Source organism: Arachis stenosperma, chromosome 5 (assembly GCF_014773155.1).
Source record: "Arachis stenosperma cultivar V10309 chromosome 5, arast.V10309.gnm1.PFL2, whole genome shotgun sequence".
Lineage (NCBI taxonomy): Eukaryota > Viridiplantae > Streptophyta > Magnoliopsida > Fabales > Fabaceae > Arachis > Arachis stenosperma.
In genome coordinates this window covers 141,520,875-141,537,406 of record NC_080381.1, presented here as the reverse complement: position 1 = coordinate 141,537,406, position 16,532 = coordinate 141,520,875, and the positions used below count along the sequence as shown (strand labels likewise).

The following is a 16,532-nucleotide window of genomic DNA, read 5'->3' as shown; positions in this document are numbered from 1 at the left end:
AACTCTTTGTTGCCAATCTCTACATGCAACCCTTCTTTTGAACAAGGTTAGTTCATTCCTTCTTGTTTCTTACTTTGTCAAACAAAATTGAAGTGAAATGAATGTTTCTTCTCAGTTGATGATATTTGATAAAAAAAAAAGAGCATGTTTGATGGCGTCGAGATAGCACTATGGCAAGAACCAGGTTCAATTCAGATGATGAAGATGAGGAGAAGGATATCATAGAATATGGGAGGAAGAACAAATGATGAAGATGAAGATTTAAGGATTAAGGCTTTATAATTGCGTATGGACTAATTTAAGTGTTTTAAATAAATTTGGGACACTAATTTGAATTAAATTCATTGTTTGTCCATGTCAGCTTGCAGCAAACTGCCAAGTTGACACTTGACTACACACATCAGCAATATTAAAACGACTAATGACATTTGGACTAACAAAGACTCAAGTTTATAAGAGTGAGGGGTACATTTGGTCATTTCAAAAAGTGGAGGACTTAATTGAAGTAAGTTAGAAATTTCAAGGACCATTTAGGGCATTACCTCCAACACTATCACAACCACCAGCACTAACACTACTACCTATAATGAGCGATGCCCTCTCATGTTCCCCATAGTAGCCATCCTCTCCTTTCCTCTCTGTTTCTCTCCATAGTCGCCATCTCCTCTCCTCTCCTCTCCTCTTTTAGCTACACGCAACAATAGCCACAAAGATAGCGTTCTCACAAAAAAAAAAAAATTCTCACCAAAAAATAATGCTCAGAATCCGCATAGCTGTAGGAGCACCAAGAGTTGTTTTTAAGAAGTTTCTGACAGAAGCGATAAAAGACACGGTGTCAAGTGTCTTGATGTTATCCGTGATGGCATGATGCGCATCTAAGCGTTGACAAAAGTGAAGGGCGAGGTGCTTACACTGGAAGCCAAAAAAGAGCACAAGTCAGTCAAGGTGGTCCATTTGAGGTCACTATTGCGTGAACGGTGGCTACCAGAAATCTCCAATAACGGTAGTGCGACAACAATAGTAAATGTGATAAGAGGAAGAAATTAGATGAAAATGGTAGAAAGTAAGAGAAAAAGTTGTAAAAAGTGAAGATGAAAAAGAAAATCAGATAAAACGAAAGTGTACTCTATGGTATAGAAAAAAAAAAGTTTTTTACACTTATAAAATTGTCGTGGCACATTTATAAGATAAACATCTCGTAGACTGAACAATTTCAAATTTTTAAAATTGATGTTGACACTATTCCATCAATTGTCACCTACAGTTTTGCAGACAGATTAATAAATTTTTTTTTATCGTGGCAGATTCATAAGTTTATTAAGAAAATAGTGTTTTATAATAATTTATTGTGTCTTGGACTTATTACATTGGATCAATATATTTGTTTCACCTGATTGAGTGCTTGTAAATATAATAATGGAATTGGATACTGTATGCTACATTTAGATAGATTTTTGCTTCTAATGAGATGAACTTATTCTTAAAAAGTTATATAATTTATTTCATCTATTTTTTTATTATAAAGTTTCAGTAATAGTAATTTATTTATATAATTATTAATATATAAAAAGGGAAAATAATAATTTACAAGAGGTGTAAATATAATTTAATCTCACCTTAAAATTTGTAATTTCAAGTCATTTATTTATAATCAAATATATTTTTGCTCTTAATAACATATTTTTTGCAAATTCTTTTAAAATGTGTATGAATATTATTGAATTGGTAAAAGCTGTGATATGAGAAATTCAAGAAAACGGTCTTTATTAATGTATATTTTATATTTTTTATATCACCACAAATAAATAATTTTTAGAATTATTTTTATTTTTTTAATATGGTTAAATTATACAGTTGGTCTCTATATTTTTTGTGAAATTGCAAATTAGTCCTTACACTTTAAAAGTTTATAATTGGGTCTCTAAAGATAATTAAAATTTGTAATTTAGTCCCCGCCGTTCAAAAAGTGTTTGATTTAACAGAATATTCTCAAAATATTCTCTATTTTGAACATGTGACCTGCACATGTTTGCAATAGGGACTAATTTGCAACTTTAGTGAAAGTATGGGGACCAACCGTATAATTTAACCATTTGAAAATAACCAAAAACTCCCTAGACTATCTGAATCCATCCTACCCCTCCCCAACTTTCTCATTCTCACTTTCTCACTTTCCAAAATGGCACCCCAATCCCAACGCTCTCTGTCTCTCACCTCGACTCACCATCGTCGTGCCTCTCGCCTCCGTCACCACGCCAAATTCACTAATAAATTGAGTTGCTATTTTTGTGTTGATTTGTTGCTATTTTTTCTTAGACATTAAATTGTTTGCTTTGAGCATGCTTGGGATTGGAATTGTTCTCTTTCATTTATCGTCGGTGTTCAGTATTGGGATTAGAAGAGAAGAAAAAGTTATCGGATGAGAGAGGCGAGATGGAGAAAGGAGGCGAGACCCGATTTGTGAGCACAAATAAAGTGAATTCGGCGTAGCAACGGTGAACCGAGGTGAGAGATAGAGAGCAGTGGGGTTCGGATGTCGTTTTAGAAAGTGAGAAAGCGAGAGTGAGAGAGTTGGGGAGGGACGGGGTAGTTTTAGATAGCCTAAGGAATTTTTTGTCACTTCAAATGATTAAATTATACAGTTGGTCCCCATACTTTTACTTAAGTTGCAAATTGGTCCCTGTTGTCAAACATGTGCATGTCAAATGTTTAAAATAGAAAATATTCTGAGAATATTCTGTTAAATCAAACACTTTTTGAATGGCAGAGATTAAATTACAAATTTTAATTCTCTTTATGGACCCAATTATAAACTTTTAAAGTGTAAAAACTAATTTGCAATTTCACTGAAAGTGTAGGGACCAATTGTGTAATTTAACCTTTTAATATTGTTCTATTTCAAACACCAATTATTTGGAACATGGTTCAATTGATCATAATAAAAAGTAAAGGAAAGCCAATAAAATTGGTGTTCAACAACATATGAATAATTTTATGATTTTAGAGATGTGATTGTTATTTTATTTTTTTCGAAAAAAAATAAGAAAAAATGGATTAATATTGATTCGATCTTATTCAATTTATCGTTATGGTTAAACTTATAAATTGTGCTAGACAAATTAAAATACTTAACCAATTAGTGTTTTTACTCTTATATATTTATGTGACAAAGACTAATAATTTTATTATTGTGCGTCTATTTCAAAATTTAGTATCAAAATATCATTTTTTTAATTAATTATTGAGATGTCATTTCCTATATTATGATAATTAATTATAACTCAAAAAAAATAATAAATCTGTTGTCATCTTAATAAAAAAGTAATTATTGAGATGTCATTTCCTATATTATGATAATTAATTATAACTCAAAAAAAAAAAAAATAAATCTGTTGTCATCTTAATAAAAAAAGTAATATTTAAATAATTAATTTAAAAAATAATATTTTAATAATATTTTTTTAAAAATATAGTACATTAATAGTAAAAAAGCTACAAAAGCCGAAAAAGGTGAATTAGAATTGATGATGACTTTCTGTTGGACAATGATAATAAATTAATTTATATTTCACAAATATTATTTTTTTTAAATATGATAAATTAATTTTATATTTAGGGTTAAGTAAGATTTTGGTTCTTAATGTAGAGGCTGAAAATTTATTTTGTCCTCAACTTTTTTTTGCTATAAAATGGTTTCAAAGTTTGTTTTAAAATCATCATTTGGACAAAAATACTCTCTACTTCTTCCCCAAAATCACTAAGAAACAAAAGTAGAAGAACAACAGCAGAAACAGAAAAAATGAAACAACAACAACCACACGAAGAAGAACAAGAACAACAATGGATCATGTATACAGTTAACCATTAACAGAAATTCAACAACTTAAGCTAATTCTATCAAACATAAGCTAATTCAACAGCAACTTTAAGCAATTCAATAATCTAAGCTAATTCTATTATACCCACCTAAAATCAACTAACAGAAAATCAAAATCCAGCTAAACTAATCCAGAATCAAATCAAGGAACTAACACTAATCAAAAACAGAAATTTAAAGCAAAATGGTAACTTGGATTATGAAAATAGAAAATAGAAAAGAGGGGACAGGGGAGGCAATGGTGGAGTGTCGGCGGTCTGGGCATGACGGGAAGGGCTGGAGGGAGGGAAACGGGCAGTGGTGGCTCTGGTTCCTTCTGCGACACAGATTGAGGGAGGCAGGGGCGAGATGGCACGTACGGACAGTGGGGAAGAATGGCTCCACGTTGCTGCGCGGTGGTGAAGCAGGGGAGGATCGCTGGCGGTGAGCTCTGGTTCGAGGAGATCCGAGACAGGAAAAGAGAGAAAGAGGGGAGAGGGTCGCGGTTGCTCTGGAGTAAGCGCGAAGGAGAGAGGAGCAGCGGTGACAGCGGCAAAGATCAGCGGTGGTGGCCCTTTCCCTTCCCCTTCCCTTCTCCACCTTTCCTTCCCCCTCTTCTAAACCAACTCCACCCGCGCGCGCGATTCCCTTCGCCCTTTCCTTATTCAACGTTTTGTGTTTTTTTTTAATTAGAAGTATTTCGGAATAAAAATTAAAAATTTGGTAAAAATAACGATTTTAAAACAAATTGAAATTTTCGGGACTATTTTGTAACGAAAAAAAAATCGAAGATGAAATAAATTTTCGATCTATACGTTAGAGACCAAAATCATACTTTAACTCTTATATTTATTATTTTTTATAAGCCCACAACTACATAAAGCAACATACCGACCCAATGCAGTAAGCCCAACACATAATAAATTATTTTAAAATACTATCATACTTATTTTTTAATGGAGCTATGAATTTACCTGCAAAAAATGAAAGTACTTATGAATTATACGTGTTTACATCAATTCTGAAATTTCAGAATTGTTCAGCCGTCCTAAAAATATGACACGAATATTTTATAGGTGTAGAAATTTTTTTATTTGAAAAGCATAGCATTCACCTAAATGAAATGTGAAATGAGAGAATGTCATTTGTATATTTTATATGTCATATTAGTATGTTCCTACGGTAGCGTTTGGTGGAGAGACAGAGACAGAAAGACTGAGACTGAGAGACAGAGACTAAGAGACAGGGATTGAAACAAATATCAGTATTCTGTTTGGTGCAAAATGAGAGACAGGAATTGAAACAAGAATGAAACTCTAATTTAATTTGCACAAAGGGTAAAATTGGAATTAATTGATTGAAATGAAAGTATTTTAGGTATAAAATGTTATTAAAGTTTCGGTCTCTATTTCTAAAAATTTCAGTCTCCTGTGTCCCTACTTTTTGGAAGTACTGAAATACTGAAATTTTAGAGACAGAGACAGAAATTTTAGTACTGGACTAACAAACATGATACTGAGTCTCAGTCTTTCAGTCTCTGTCTCAGTACCTGAAAACAAACGCTACCTTAGTGAATGAGGCTTTTTTTTAACGGTTGATATTTCTGTAGCGTTTTTACATATTTAGGGGGGCATTTTTGTGGTTAACAAAAGTGAGGGTCATTTTTGTCAACGTCTTAATAATTTGTAAGCAAAATTGATAATTTACTCTTTCATGACTTTACAAATCGCTTAATTTTGTAAGAGTAATGCTATTTGACTAATAAAATTTAATATTTTTTTCATCAAAATTAAATTTTAAATTGTGAGTTTTAAATAATAAATTTTAATAATACAAAAATAAAATATTGATCTAAAGTGTTAGTAAATATTGACAAAAATAATATGTAGAATAAAATTTTATTTTCTTATATATAATCATTTGCATATTTAATCGAAAATATTTGTAATGATGATGAAAAAACTTGCATGCATTTATATTTCGTGCTACCTATTGATGAGTATTGAACCAGGAGAGATTGGTATTTATGAGAAATTGGAAAACAGCAGGGGTGATGATGAGGGGATGGAGAGAACAATTTGATTCTAAAGTTTGAATTGGCCCATCAGCTAGCACCTAGGATCTCCAGCGTAGAAGCAGCATGCTCTTTAAGGAATTTGTGACGAAAAGCACTTCACAACTGAATCAACAAATTTCAGGAATAAATGTAAGTCTTTGCTCAAATTTAATCACGACTCACAGCTTTTGTCTTTGTACCAAGCAACACATAATTTTCATTACTGTTGCTTGTTGACGTTGACAAGAGAATGGCAGCTATCTCTTCTCATTCCGTTACTAGTTTCTAAATCAAGTACGTTGTGTGTGTTTGAATTACAGTTTGCAAACGAGAGTTTGTATAAAATTGATTTTGCAAACTTGATTTTGGTCAAAAGTAGGTTTGTGTTAAAGTGATTTATGTTTGGTAATTTTTGTATCAAAATGGATTATAGTAAAATAAATGTTGTTTGGCTTATACCATTCAAAATTACTTTTAGATAAAAAATTACTAAAATGGACATCAACTTAGATTTTTTTTATATTATCCTATTATTTTAATTTAGATATTTAAATAGATTTTATTAGTTAATTTTATAATAAAATTAATATTTACTTACTAAAATAAAAATAACATATAAAAATAGACAAAATATTTTTTTAAATAAAAATAAAAATTATATATTTTAGATATATATATACATATAAGAATATTTAATCAAATATGTTATATTTTTTAAGTATTAAATGTTACTTTAGTATTTTTTTACATCGTATTCTTATTCTAGTACTCTCAATAATCTTATTCTTAATATTAATTTGAAATCCAACGTTTATGATTTTATTATTATATATGATTAATTTTTTATTTAATTTATCTTTTTTAATGGAATCATAATCTATATTATAAAAAAATACACTAAAATATAGTATAGGAGAATTACAATTATAAAAGATAGTACTGAAAATAATAAAAAAAATTAAGTGATTGAAACAAATCTAAAAGTTCTTAATGATCTTTTTATATAATATATTTTTAGTATTTTTAGTATTCTTTTTTTAGTATGTTATAATTTTTTACTATTATTATTATTTACAGTTAATTTTTTTATTTAATTTACTTTATCTAATAGAATTAATAAATCATATTATAAAAAGATAATAACAAACATAATACATAAAAATCACGATTATAAAAGTGTATAATGTCAAACAAATAGTTAAAAAAATAAAAATAATAAATAATAGAAAATTAGAGCTCATATAAATAGAAATAACAAGAATTTTATAAATAATACAATAACATATCCAAAGGATAAAGTTGGTAAAAAGTAAATAAAAGTTTAGTATCTATGGCTAAAAACCCGTTAAGAAAACGCAGAAGCTAAAAATAGTTGCTTCTTGTAAACGCTGGTTTTGGCAGCAGAATCACTTATGCGTTCATGAGAAAAAAAGTTGCCAAACCAAAAGTTGAAACTTTCAAGAAATTTAAACGTGCTTCTTCCCTTCCAACGGATTTCCCAAACACACCCGTTGTTCTTGGAACCTTGTTTTAAATATACAAGATCATCAACTACAAATGTGGCTGTTATCCCTTTAATGAATGTGGTAAAGGCAATGTTTAATATTGTTGTTGGTGTAGTGGTGTGCGCCTAGTATAGCTTCTGTACCAATTAAGTGTCTTGCTAACGATGAAAAATAACTTACTCGCTTTTGTAAAAGAGAGTTTCCGGAAAAAAAAACAAGGTGACATATATAGTATGAAAAAAAATGCAATATAAGAAGGCTTCGTTTTCTCCCTTTTCTTTTATTTGTGTTGGCTATGGCTGGTGACTCCCATTGAGTAAAGAAATGATGAGAAACAGTACTCGGGAAGTTAAAGAATAATATAATTGCAAAAGGTATCAGGACTCAGGAGGGGCAAAAGGGTCTGCCCAAACGAGCCTTATGGCTAGGGATGGTGAAGTGTCTGATCCGTCCTTGCTGCTCCCTGAGATAGCCTTGGCAGAGGAAGGCTTTGGAGAAGGTGTCCTCGACCTTCCTGTCAACGTCGTGGACAAAGACGTCGGTCTCCCCCTGCTCCTTGTTCCTGGCAATCAAGCCAGCCGTGTAGATGGCGCTCATCCTGCCAGGCGCCCCTTCGAAGTAGCCCGTGGGTGCATCCACCATGATCACATCCCACTCAATGTCGTAAACCTCGCTCGGAAAGCCTTTGTGTGCCAGCTGGCACTTGGAGAACCTGGGGTCGCTGACCTTCTTGCACTCATCCTCCTCCATTCCAATCTTGATGAGATCGTCCGCCTGGTGGACCTTGGTGACATAGGCCACGTGGTACGACTCCAAGCCGGGAATCCTCTGCTGGACTTGGTCGATCCAGGCCTTGTCCTCCTCCAGGAACACGGTGCGCCCGCCGTAGTTGAGGGACGTCCACATGAGGCTGTCGTGGCCCAGGCCGAACACGAGGAAGTTGCAGGGTGATTTCTTCTGCAGGACTCTGGCTGACACTGAGATCTCCTGGAGGGTCTGCTGAGGGGTGATATTCGTCGTCGCGTAGTGGATCACGGCATTCGCCAGAGATGGAGGGGCTTTGCTGCATGTCGGAGTCAATGGCGCCACTGACGGGCACGCCACTGTTGCGCTCTCTGCTTCTCTGCCTTGCGCTTCTTCTGTAGCAGAGCTAGCTCTTCTTGTGTTTGACTTTGATGAATTGAAGGAGGATATGGTTGACCGGAATATCAACACGAAGAGGACCAAAAATCCAAGGCACAGAAGTGATACCTTCAAAGTGCCTGTGAATTGCGTTTTGGATCTCATGCTTCAATTTATGGATACAACTATAACTTAACGAGCCAACGTGTCCGGCGGCGGCCCGGCGGGGGTTGGGTTTACGATGGCCAGAGCAGGAACGTCTTTTAAGTTAAGGGTTGGTAGATGTCAGTTTAATTTAAAGATGGAATTCGGGCATTTGTATGCAGATTAACACGCGTTGGAACTCTGAATTTGCTTCAGAGTAAAGGGAAGCAAAGGTGGTGACAAAGAGACCGGAGGGTGGAAAATGATATTTATACTATGAGAAATACTACAGAATTAGTAGAATTAATTGATTTTAGACAATAATAATAATATTTAAAAATATAGAAGAAATATATATTATTAATTTGTTAAATTAAAAAATATTAGATTAATAGTTAAAATTATTTGATAAAAATAATAAATTTTACTAATTTTAAAATCTTTTTTATATTATTTTAGATTTCATTTTATATGTTTATTTTTATTTTATTTCTTTTGTTTAACAGAAAAAAAATAAATTTATTATACATAACTTAATAATTTTCGATTGTAAGATTTAAAAAAAACATTTCACCAAAATTAGTACAAATATTATTATTGTTTGGATAAAAAAATTATATAGTAGGATAATGCACGAGATTTATAGTCAATTAGTCATGATGACTCATATGTATTACCTACCGTGTCTTTTACTAAAGAGATCAATTATCATTAGGTGGAGGGAGCCACACCTTCCCTTTGTTGTGCTGGTGTTGGTGCTAATTGAATAATATTAACTAATGGAATCTGATCTTAAGGGATTTTTTTGTTTGCCAAGTTAATATTAGTTATAATTATTATTATTATATAAAAGAAACGGGCCAGATAAAATGACAGAGATGGTTGAGATCTTGAGAAACATGATCACATTCATATCCTTATTTCAATCATACATGACAGTTAAAAAAGGTTAAACAAATTTGTTCCCATGATGATTTGACGAAAAAAAAAGAACCAAAAAAAAAAAGAAAAAAACAGCTACTAACGTGCATTATGTGCTCCTAAAATATTGGCTATAGTTGGTAGAACAGCAGAGAGGTTGAATAATTGACATTTATAAACCGCTTTCCCTTTTTATACATACCATAATATTATATAAAATGAAACAAGAATGAAAATGACACCGTGGAGGTTTGGACATTTAATTTTATTCAAAAAAAATATTTATATGAATAAAAAAATTAACTATCATATATTTATATATAAATATATATATTTTAATTTATCATTTAATATTTATTTTATAATAATAACTAATTTTAATATACACATAATATAATTATTTATTCAAACATAAAATAAATAAAATATTTTATAAATATTTCTTTTATATTTAACGTGCATATTTGTGATGTTTTTGTAATAATATATGATCGTAAAAACTTTATTAGTTTTTTTATATTATTATTATTATTATTATTATTATTATTATTATTATTATTATTATTATTATTATTTTTTGATTAAAAACTTTAAAACTGTAAACAACAAAATAAAGAATGAAAAATGCTAAAAAAAGGCTTTAAATGAAAGAAATTATTAAGGAGAATGCTCATATAAAGACGTGTAAAACGTTTTTTTATAAAGACACTTATCTATCGTATTATTATTATTGGATGTATTAGTAGATTATTTTTTAATTTTTTAATAAATTAGAATAAAATCGATTTTTTTATAACAATTACAATAAACCCAATTGTTATCTGATCCGGTCGAACCGACCAATTTATATAATCCACTGGATTATGATTTTTTTTATTTTTATTTTTTAAACAAAAATCAGAGATATATTTGTTTTTTTATAAAAAAAATTAAACATGATTCGGTTTAGATTGTGTAAATCGATCGAATCAAATCGGGTCTAATAATTATAGTGCTGACAATTAAGTTTATTATATTGCTATCATAAACCAATTTTGTTTTGGTTTATTAAAAAATAAATTCTTAATCAGTTTAATAAAAATGTCCAATAATATTATGATACATATAAACATCTTAAAAAAAAAGACATTTTTAGTGTCTTTATGGAAATGCTCTCCAATTATTAATTCTCTTATATTAGAAGAGTGAGAAGATCAAATAGGGCTATTTTTCATGAATGGTGAAGATTAAAACAAAAGGCATATGACATTTTGATACTAACCAATAGGGTAGCACAAATCCGAAATCAAACCTATTATGTTCAACTAACTCTAAAAATGACCAGGATACATCCTCTACTCCTTAATGGAAAAAGCTACTCCATATCACTTTTTATTCTAAATAAAATCAAGACTCAAGAGATTCAGTCGACTTATCCATTTTGTACACATATTTACTTAATTAGTCCTATTCTACTTTATACAATCCTCTCTAGCCTATACCCTGGACCTCTGTACAGGCTTGTTGGTGAATAGTGATTCCAATCCAAAGCACGAAAATTCTTCGGCTACAGAGAGTGGAAATCATACAATAGCTGTGGAATAGGTTTCAAACAAATAAGATAGGATCATCTTATAGTCCCCAGATTGAAATCCAGTATTGTGATCAATCATGTAAGGAACCTGTAAAAGACAATTTTCATATTTGAGTAGAGAGAAATTAAAAATCTTTTGCAATCTTCCTTCTTACCATTGTGTTCTGTTGTCAATATTTTTTTTTTTTCATTATTGGACATAACCACCTACTTGCTTAAGGTTGTCCACTGTAAAACTTCAATTTCCAATTTTGAACAAACAACCAACGAATCTGGAAGCATACAGATCTCATTTCAGTTAAACTCGTAAGCAAATTTGTTGATCTAAATCTGACCTCTTTAGATCCGGAAGCATCCAAAAGTAACTTAATCTGGCGAGATCCTTCTCCAACGTTTTGTAGAGTGTAAGGAAGTTCCAATTCACACAATGCCTCACGAACAATTCGTGCATACTGTAGGGTGCAATTTTACATCTGTTTAGTTTGTGAGAAGAAAAAAAAAGAATAAAAAATAATAACAGGCCATAACTTCAACACAATATGTGGATTTGTTCTGTCCATTATAGTTGAATTTAAACAAAGGAAACTACGGTCAAACAACAGTAGCTCTCTTTCCATACCAGTCTGAGTTTGAGTGTCTGCATTTGCATTTCCTCCACAAACTAGAGATAGAAAATTATTATCTTACTGGATTATTTTCGTATGAGAAGAGCTCCAACTTCCCTGGAGGAATGTCAAGCCTGGAACGTTCCCAAAGGGTCATTCCCCTACCTGCTCGAAGTATTGTTGGCATCCATCCAGTAAAAATAGTGCTGCACAAGAGTAACTTAGTGTTTATTCGGTGCCGTTAAATTGATAATTTTTTTTTTCCAATGAAAAAATATATATATATTTTTTTAATTTTTTAATGTGTGGTAAATTTTTAGTAGTAAAAGTAAAAATAAAAATACTAAAAAAATAAAAAATATTTTTTTAAGAAGTCACAATTTATATCTTTTTTTCTTAAAAAAAATATTTTATATATAATAAATAAACAAAAAATACTTTTATATTGTTATATAAATAAAAAAATCTTTTTATATGAACATAAAATTACTCTTACTTTTCTATAAGTTTTTTTTTAAAAAATTAACTCGAAAAAAATATTTTCTTAGAAATTAATCCAAACAATCCCTATAAATAGAAAAAATAAAAAGCCAACTTTAATTTTATCCTCGTCAAAACCATGGAGCAACCATTGGTACAATTAGTCTCCTAAATGTTGGCATCTCTTAAACTCTTTGTATTAAGACTTACAATCATTACACGGTTACTTTGTGATTTGCCCAAGATGGGAAGACACTGTTTATGTACGAGTTAAACCTCAAAGTATTCCTGAGCTGGGAAAACACTGCTCAGGGACTACCTTAACTCGTTCATGTACATATTAAATTAAGATATTCTAGTCTACTGTAAATCGATAACTACGACGGTTTGAAATTGATAGATCTAATTAATGACATCCAAAACAATTCTTGTATCAGATACCTCTCCAGTAAACCCAATGATGGACTTCTACCTTCTCCATATCGCTCAAACAAGTATTTCACGATATCACCTACAACAAGACACGAAGAATTAAATAAAAGGGAAGAAGCCATGCAGAATCAGGTCGAGCTAAAGGCTACGTTGCATACTTGCATTTAGTAACCTAGCAAATCTATTAACACAAATCTGTATACAACACTCAATGGATTGAATTAGTAAATATGATTTACTAATACAACTAAGAAAAAAAAGTGAAACTTCATGCAAGAAATCTGGAGATGAAAAATAAGTTGTTAACATGGTCTCCTCAAACCAGTTAAAGGCACCGCAAATGTTGGTGATTTATGACACTGCGACTTTACAAGATAAGCAGCAACTACTTGGAGAAAGAAGAGAGATAGAGCTTCCTCACGTACCACTTTCATACATAGAAACACCACAATTTTGATCAATGAGGAAAGGAAACCTACAAAAGATTTATAAAAAGAAATCAAAATGAACATCTGGAACAAGTTTTTTCTTTTTCTTTTTTAAAAAAAGAAAAAAGAAAAAAGAAAGGGCATATGCTTAAAAAATAATAGACATATGGTACTCTGAAAGTTGCTTTTAGATTATCGATATTCAGCTATACTGCAATAAAATCATCAACCAATAAGAAATGATATGACACGGGGAATCACATACTGCTCTTTGCCACCAGTTCTTCTTACCACCTCTCTGTGTCTTACAGAACCCTTAGGACAAGGATAAACCTATTTGAATTGATATCACCAAAAGGGTTAATATTAGCCGAACTGATTGATAAAAGTGAACTTTAATCAATTTCGTCATGTCACAACTCTCAACTAAAAATATTTTAATTCATTGACAGTAATTAAGTTCTCATACAAAAAGGAAGTATCAAATCGTTCTGTTTTGCTCTAATCAGTTACTCTGTTTGACAAAAAAATAAAATAAAATAAAATCAATAATCAAATAAATGAGTGCCGGTCATGTTTATATTCATGCAATTCCTCGTTCAGGTTAATGAAAACAAAGTCAAGAGTTTGTTTTCATATTTCAATGTTTTCTAATTCTAGGATTTTGTGTTTTCACCGATTTTGCTTTTTCTTCATAAACTAATGAAAACGAATACACAAGGCCCGTTAATAAACAGGATCGTAACTGGTAAGTGTATGTGACTATATGTGCATAGAAAAAAAGAAAGGAAGTTGTATGTGACCATATGATGTATCTGAAGCTAACCTCCACAGAAAGATCTAGTTCAGTCAAGGCCTCTCGTACCCTTCTACAAAAGGGGCATGCCTCTGTTGACAAACAATGTTTCAGCTTTCAAGATATAATATTGGACAAGTACAAACTTTAATGATAAATTCACAACAATCACGAGGGTTTGGATGAGAACTGGTACAGTAAATATTAACATTGAGTGAGAGTGTGAGACCAAGAGCGGGGCTTAACAATAATATAATGTTCTCAAAAGAAATAAATCAATATCTTGTAGATCGTTGAGCAGTATAAGTAAATGAAATTATTAGCAATAGCATGTGAGGATTGCTGGAAAACATGTAGCTAAAGTGGAAGAAGCATACCAAATTCAAAAAGCTGCAGATTAACAGGAAGATTTGAGGTGATGGGAGTGTTGAGTGAAGTGTGACGTTTGGATTTTGTTCCCCATGGAAATCTTGAGAGGGTAGCCAAGGAAGATGTTGCCACCTGCCATTCGACATATGAATTAAATTTTGGACGTGAAAATGAAATAGGGAGGAAGAAGTGGGATTGTTGACCTCGAAAGTGAAATTGCGATGTTTAGAAGGATCTCCTCCCTGCGAATGTGTAAGAGACAGCAACAACATTACAACATGTCATTGAAGGAACAAAGCATAAGGATAAGGGTATTATCAGGGTGAGTGGAGTGAAGTTACAGAGAAAAGCTTGAGCAGAGGACATAGAAAAGCGAGAAAGCTTGTGTTTGTGGGGGGAGACGGCTCCGTTCCCGAGTTCGATTTAGCTGCAACTCTGAATCTCTGGGAAGGGGAGGGAACTTGGAGAGGTTTGAAGTCTGAGGAGAAGAGAATTGGAGTTGCTAAGCCAATGCAATTGGGAGAAGATGAAGAACGGGGAAGAAAGTTGTAAGGGGAGCACCACAACGACATGTTTTGGCCACACCCTTACCTATCTGTGAATCTGTGTTGTCGTCTCGTGTGCACTTGATGGATCAAGTTCTCATTCTTATTTCAATTATTATCCAGTTGGTTTGGAATTGAGTTATCTCTAGGGGTGTCAACATCCACACTATTCACAATCCGACTCTATTCGGTGGGTAGGGGTGCCACCCCGATTCGCAACAGAGAAAATAAGTTGCGAATAGGATTTTCGTATAGGGTGAATAGGATAGGGTTACTAATTCACATTTTATATATTTATATGTTGTATACTTGTATAAAAATATGTTTTGAGTAGTTGTTAAATCAAAGACTTTTTACTTTTTTTTTTTGAACAAAAGTAGCTCAACACAATAAAGTGGAGCAGAGGAACAAGGGCAACTAAAATTAACACAGACATAAGTGAAGAGTTGGTATCCGTTGTAATTTCCGGCATTGCCATCAACAACCAAACGAATTGACTCCACACCATTCCTTGTAACTCAAGAAGGACATGATCTTTACTCCTTCAACACCTGTCTCTACCTGTTGGAAAATTCTACTATTCCGCTCCAACCAGATGTTCCAAATAACCGCACAGAATCCTATCAGTCATTTTCTTTGCTCAGACTTTCCACCTGTTGCTTCGATCCAGCTCTCATAGAACTCTTTAGTGGTTCCCGGGATGGCCCAAGCTCTATCAGAAAACGTCAGCCATGCACACCATACCTGCCATGTGAACTCACATGCAAAAAATAAATGATGAACAAATTCTATGTCCTTTTTACACAATATACAAATATTGTCACGATGATTAATAATGCCAAGTCTATTTAGCCTCTCCTTCGTATTTACCCTGCCTACTAACACAAACTAAGCAAAGAGTTCAACTCTTGGAAGAACCAAGCCTTTCCAAATGGAGCTTGTGAAGTTGTAACTCGTGATGTCAGCTGGGAGAGTCTCATTTTGAAGCACCTGCACAAAAGAATTAGTAGAAAAAACTCCATTTTTATCAAATTTCCAAACCACTGAATCCTCTCTGTCACTCGATAAATACAAAATATTTTTAATCATTAAAAGAATATTATTAATTGATAATTTAATACTTTTTTTTACAAAAAAAGTCAATTTTATTTTAAATTATCATCAAATTATATAATAATATTGTATCTCTTTTGTAATTTGCGAGTAAGATTGGATACCCATAAATTAATAACATGTAAGATTAAAGTTGAGATATTCTCAACTCACAGATAAAATATAATTAAGTTTATATAAAAATCTCAATTTGCAGGTAGAATTAGGATTAACTCCAAACCCTACCATACCTTACCTATTACCACCCTTAATTATCTCTTTTAAACACTTATGTTGACATAACTAGATAAGCATTGAAAACATTTGAATTTATAAGCCCCTTGCCCCCGGTGGCTATATTTTCCTAAAAATGTTGGCCACATTATGAGGAACGCCAATGGGTTAGCAGGTTATGTGATATGCCAGTTACGTCCAAGTGCTACAAATCAACAAAATGTAATTATAATTAAAAACAGTAATGATAGGAATACAAGATATTTTATTTAATTTAATATTTATAATTTTATATATATAATATTATTCCAATATGGAGTTGGATTTCGAGGTATAGGTCGGCGACAGCTAGAATAGCACTGTCTTTCTCTTAT

General features: G+C 32.0%; 2 protein-coding genes across 4 annotated transcripts; both read right to left on the bottom strand.

Annotated features, from left to right (window-relative positions):
• Positions 1–7,210: 7,210 nt before the first annotated feature.
• LOC130982139 (glucuronoxylan 4-O-methyltransferase 3-like) lies at positions 7,211–8,910 on the bottom strand. The gene has a single exon (XM_057906011.1). It carries the CDS (start codon positions 8,702–8,704, stop codon positions 7,802–7,804), a length of 903 nt encoding a protein of 300 aa, XP_057761994.1. The 5' UTR covers positions 8,705–8,910; the 3' UTR covers positions 7,211–7,801.
• A 2,039-nt stretch (positions 8,911–10,949) lies between these two features.
• LOC130979254 (uncharacterized) lies at positions 10,950–14,981 on the bottom strand. 3 transcript variants are annotated; one of them, XR_009086609.1, is made up of 10 exons: positions 14,629–14,981; positions 14,491–14,529; positions 14,296–14,419; positions 13,949–14,010; positions 13,388–13,455; positions 13,120–13,169; positions 12,704–12,773; positions 11,865–11,988; positions 11,333–11,629; positions 10,950–11,265 (listed from the first exon to the last, which is right to left on the bottom strand). XR_009086609.1 is itself a non-coding variant. In XM_057902651.1 (10 exons), exons 1-10 carry the CDS (start codon positions 14,857–14,859, stop codon positions 11,167–11,169), a joined length of 984 nt encoding a protein of 327 aa, XP_057758634.1. In that variant the 5' UTR covers positions 14,860–14,974; the 3' UTR covers positions 10,950–11,166. The 3 variants fall into 3 exon arrangements, 1 of the variants encoding a protein (XP_057758634.1); XM_057902651.1 differs by having other exon boundaries at positions 11,513–11,629; positions 14,629–14,974; XR_009086610.1 differs by lacking the exon at positions 10,950–11,265 and having other exon boundaries at positions 11,513–11,629; positions 11,797–11,988; positions 14,629–14,976.
• Positions 14,982–16,532: the final 1,551 nt, after the last annotated feature.

What these genes read in the sequence shown, in the direction of transcription:
- LOC130982139 (XM_057906011.1), bottom strand. Translation starts at nt 8,704, where the DNA reads ATGAGATCCAAAACGCAATTCACAGGCACTTTGAAGGTATCACTTCTG.
- LOC130979254 (XM_057902651.1), bottom strand. Translation starts at nt 14,859, where the DNA reads ATGTCGTTGTGGTGCTCCCCTTACAACTTTCTTCCCCGTTCTTCATCT. An exon ending in AGAACTGGTGGCAAAGAGCA is followed by an intron (nt 13,170 to 13,387) that starts GTATGTGATTCC and finishes AATCTTTTGTAG; the next exon opens with GTTTCCTTTCCTCATTGATC. An exon ending in ATGCTTCCGGATCTAAAGAG is followed by an intron (nt 11,266 to 11,512) that starts GTCAGATTTAGA and finishes TGTCTTTTACAG; the next exon opens with GTTCCTTACATGATTGATCA.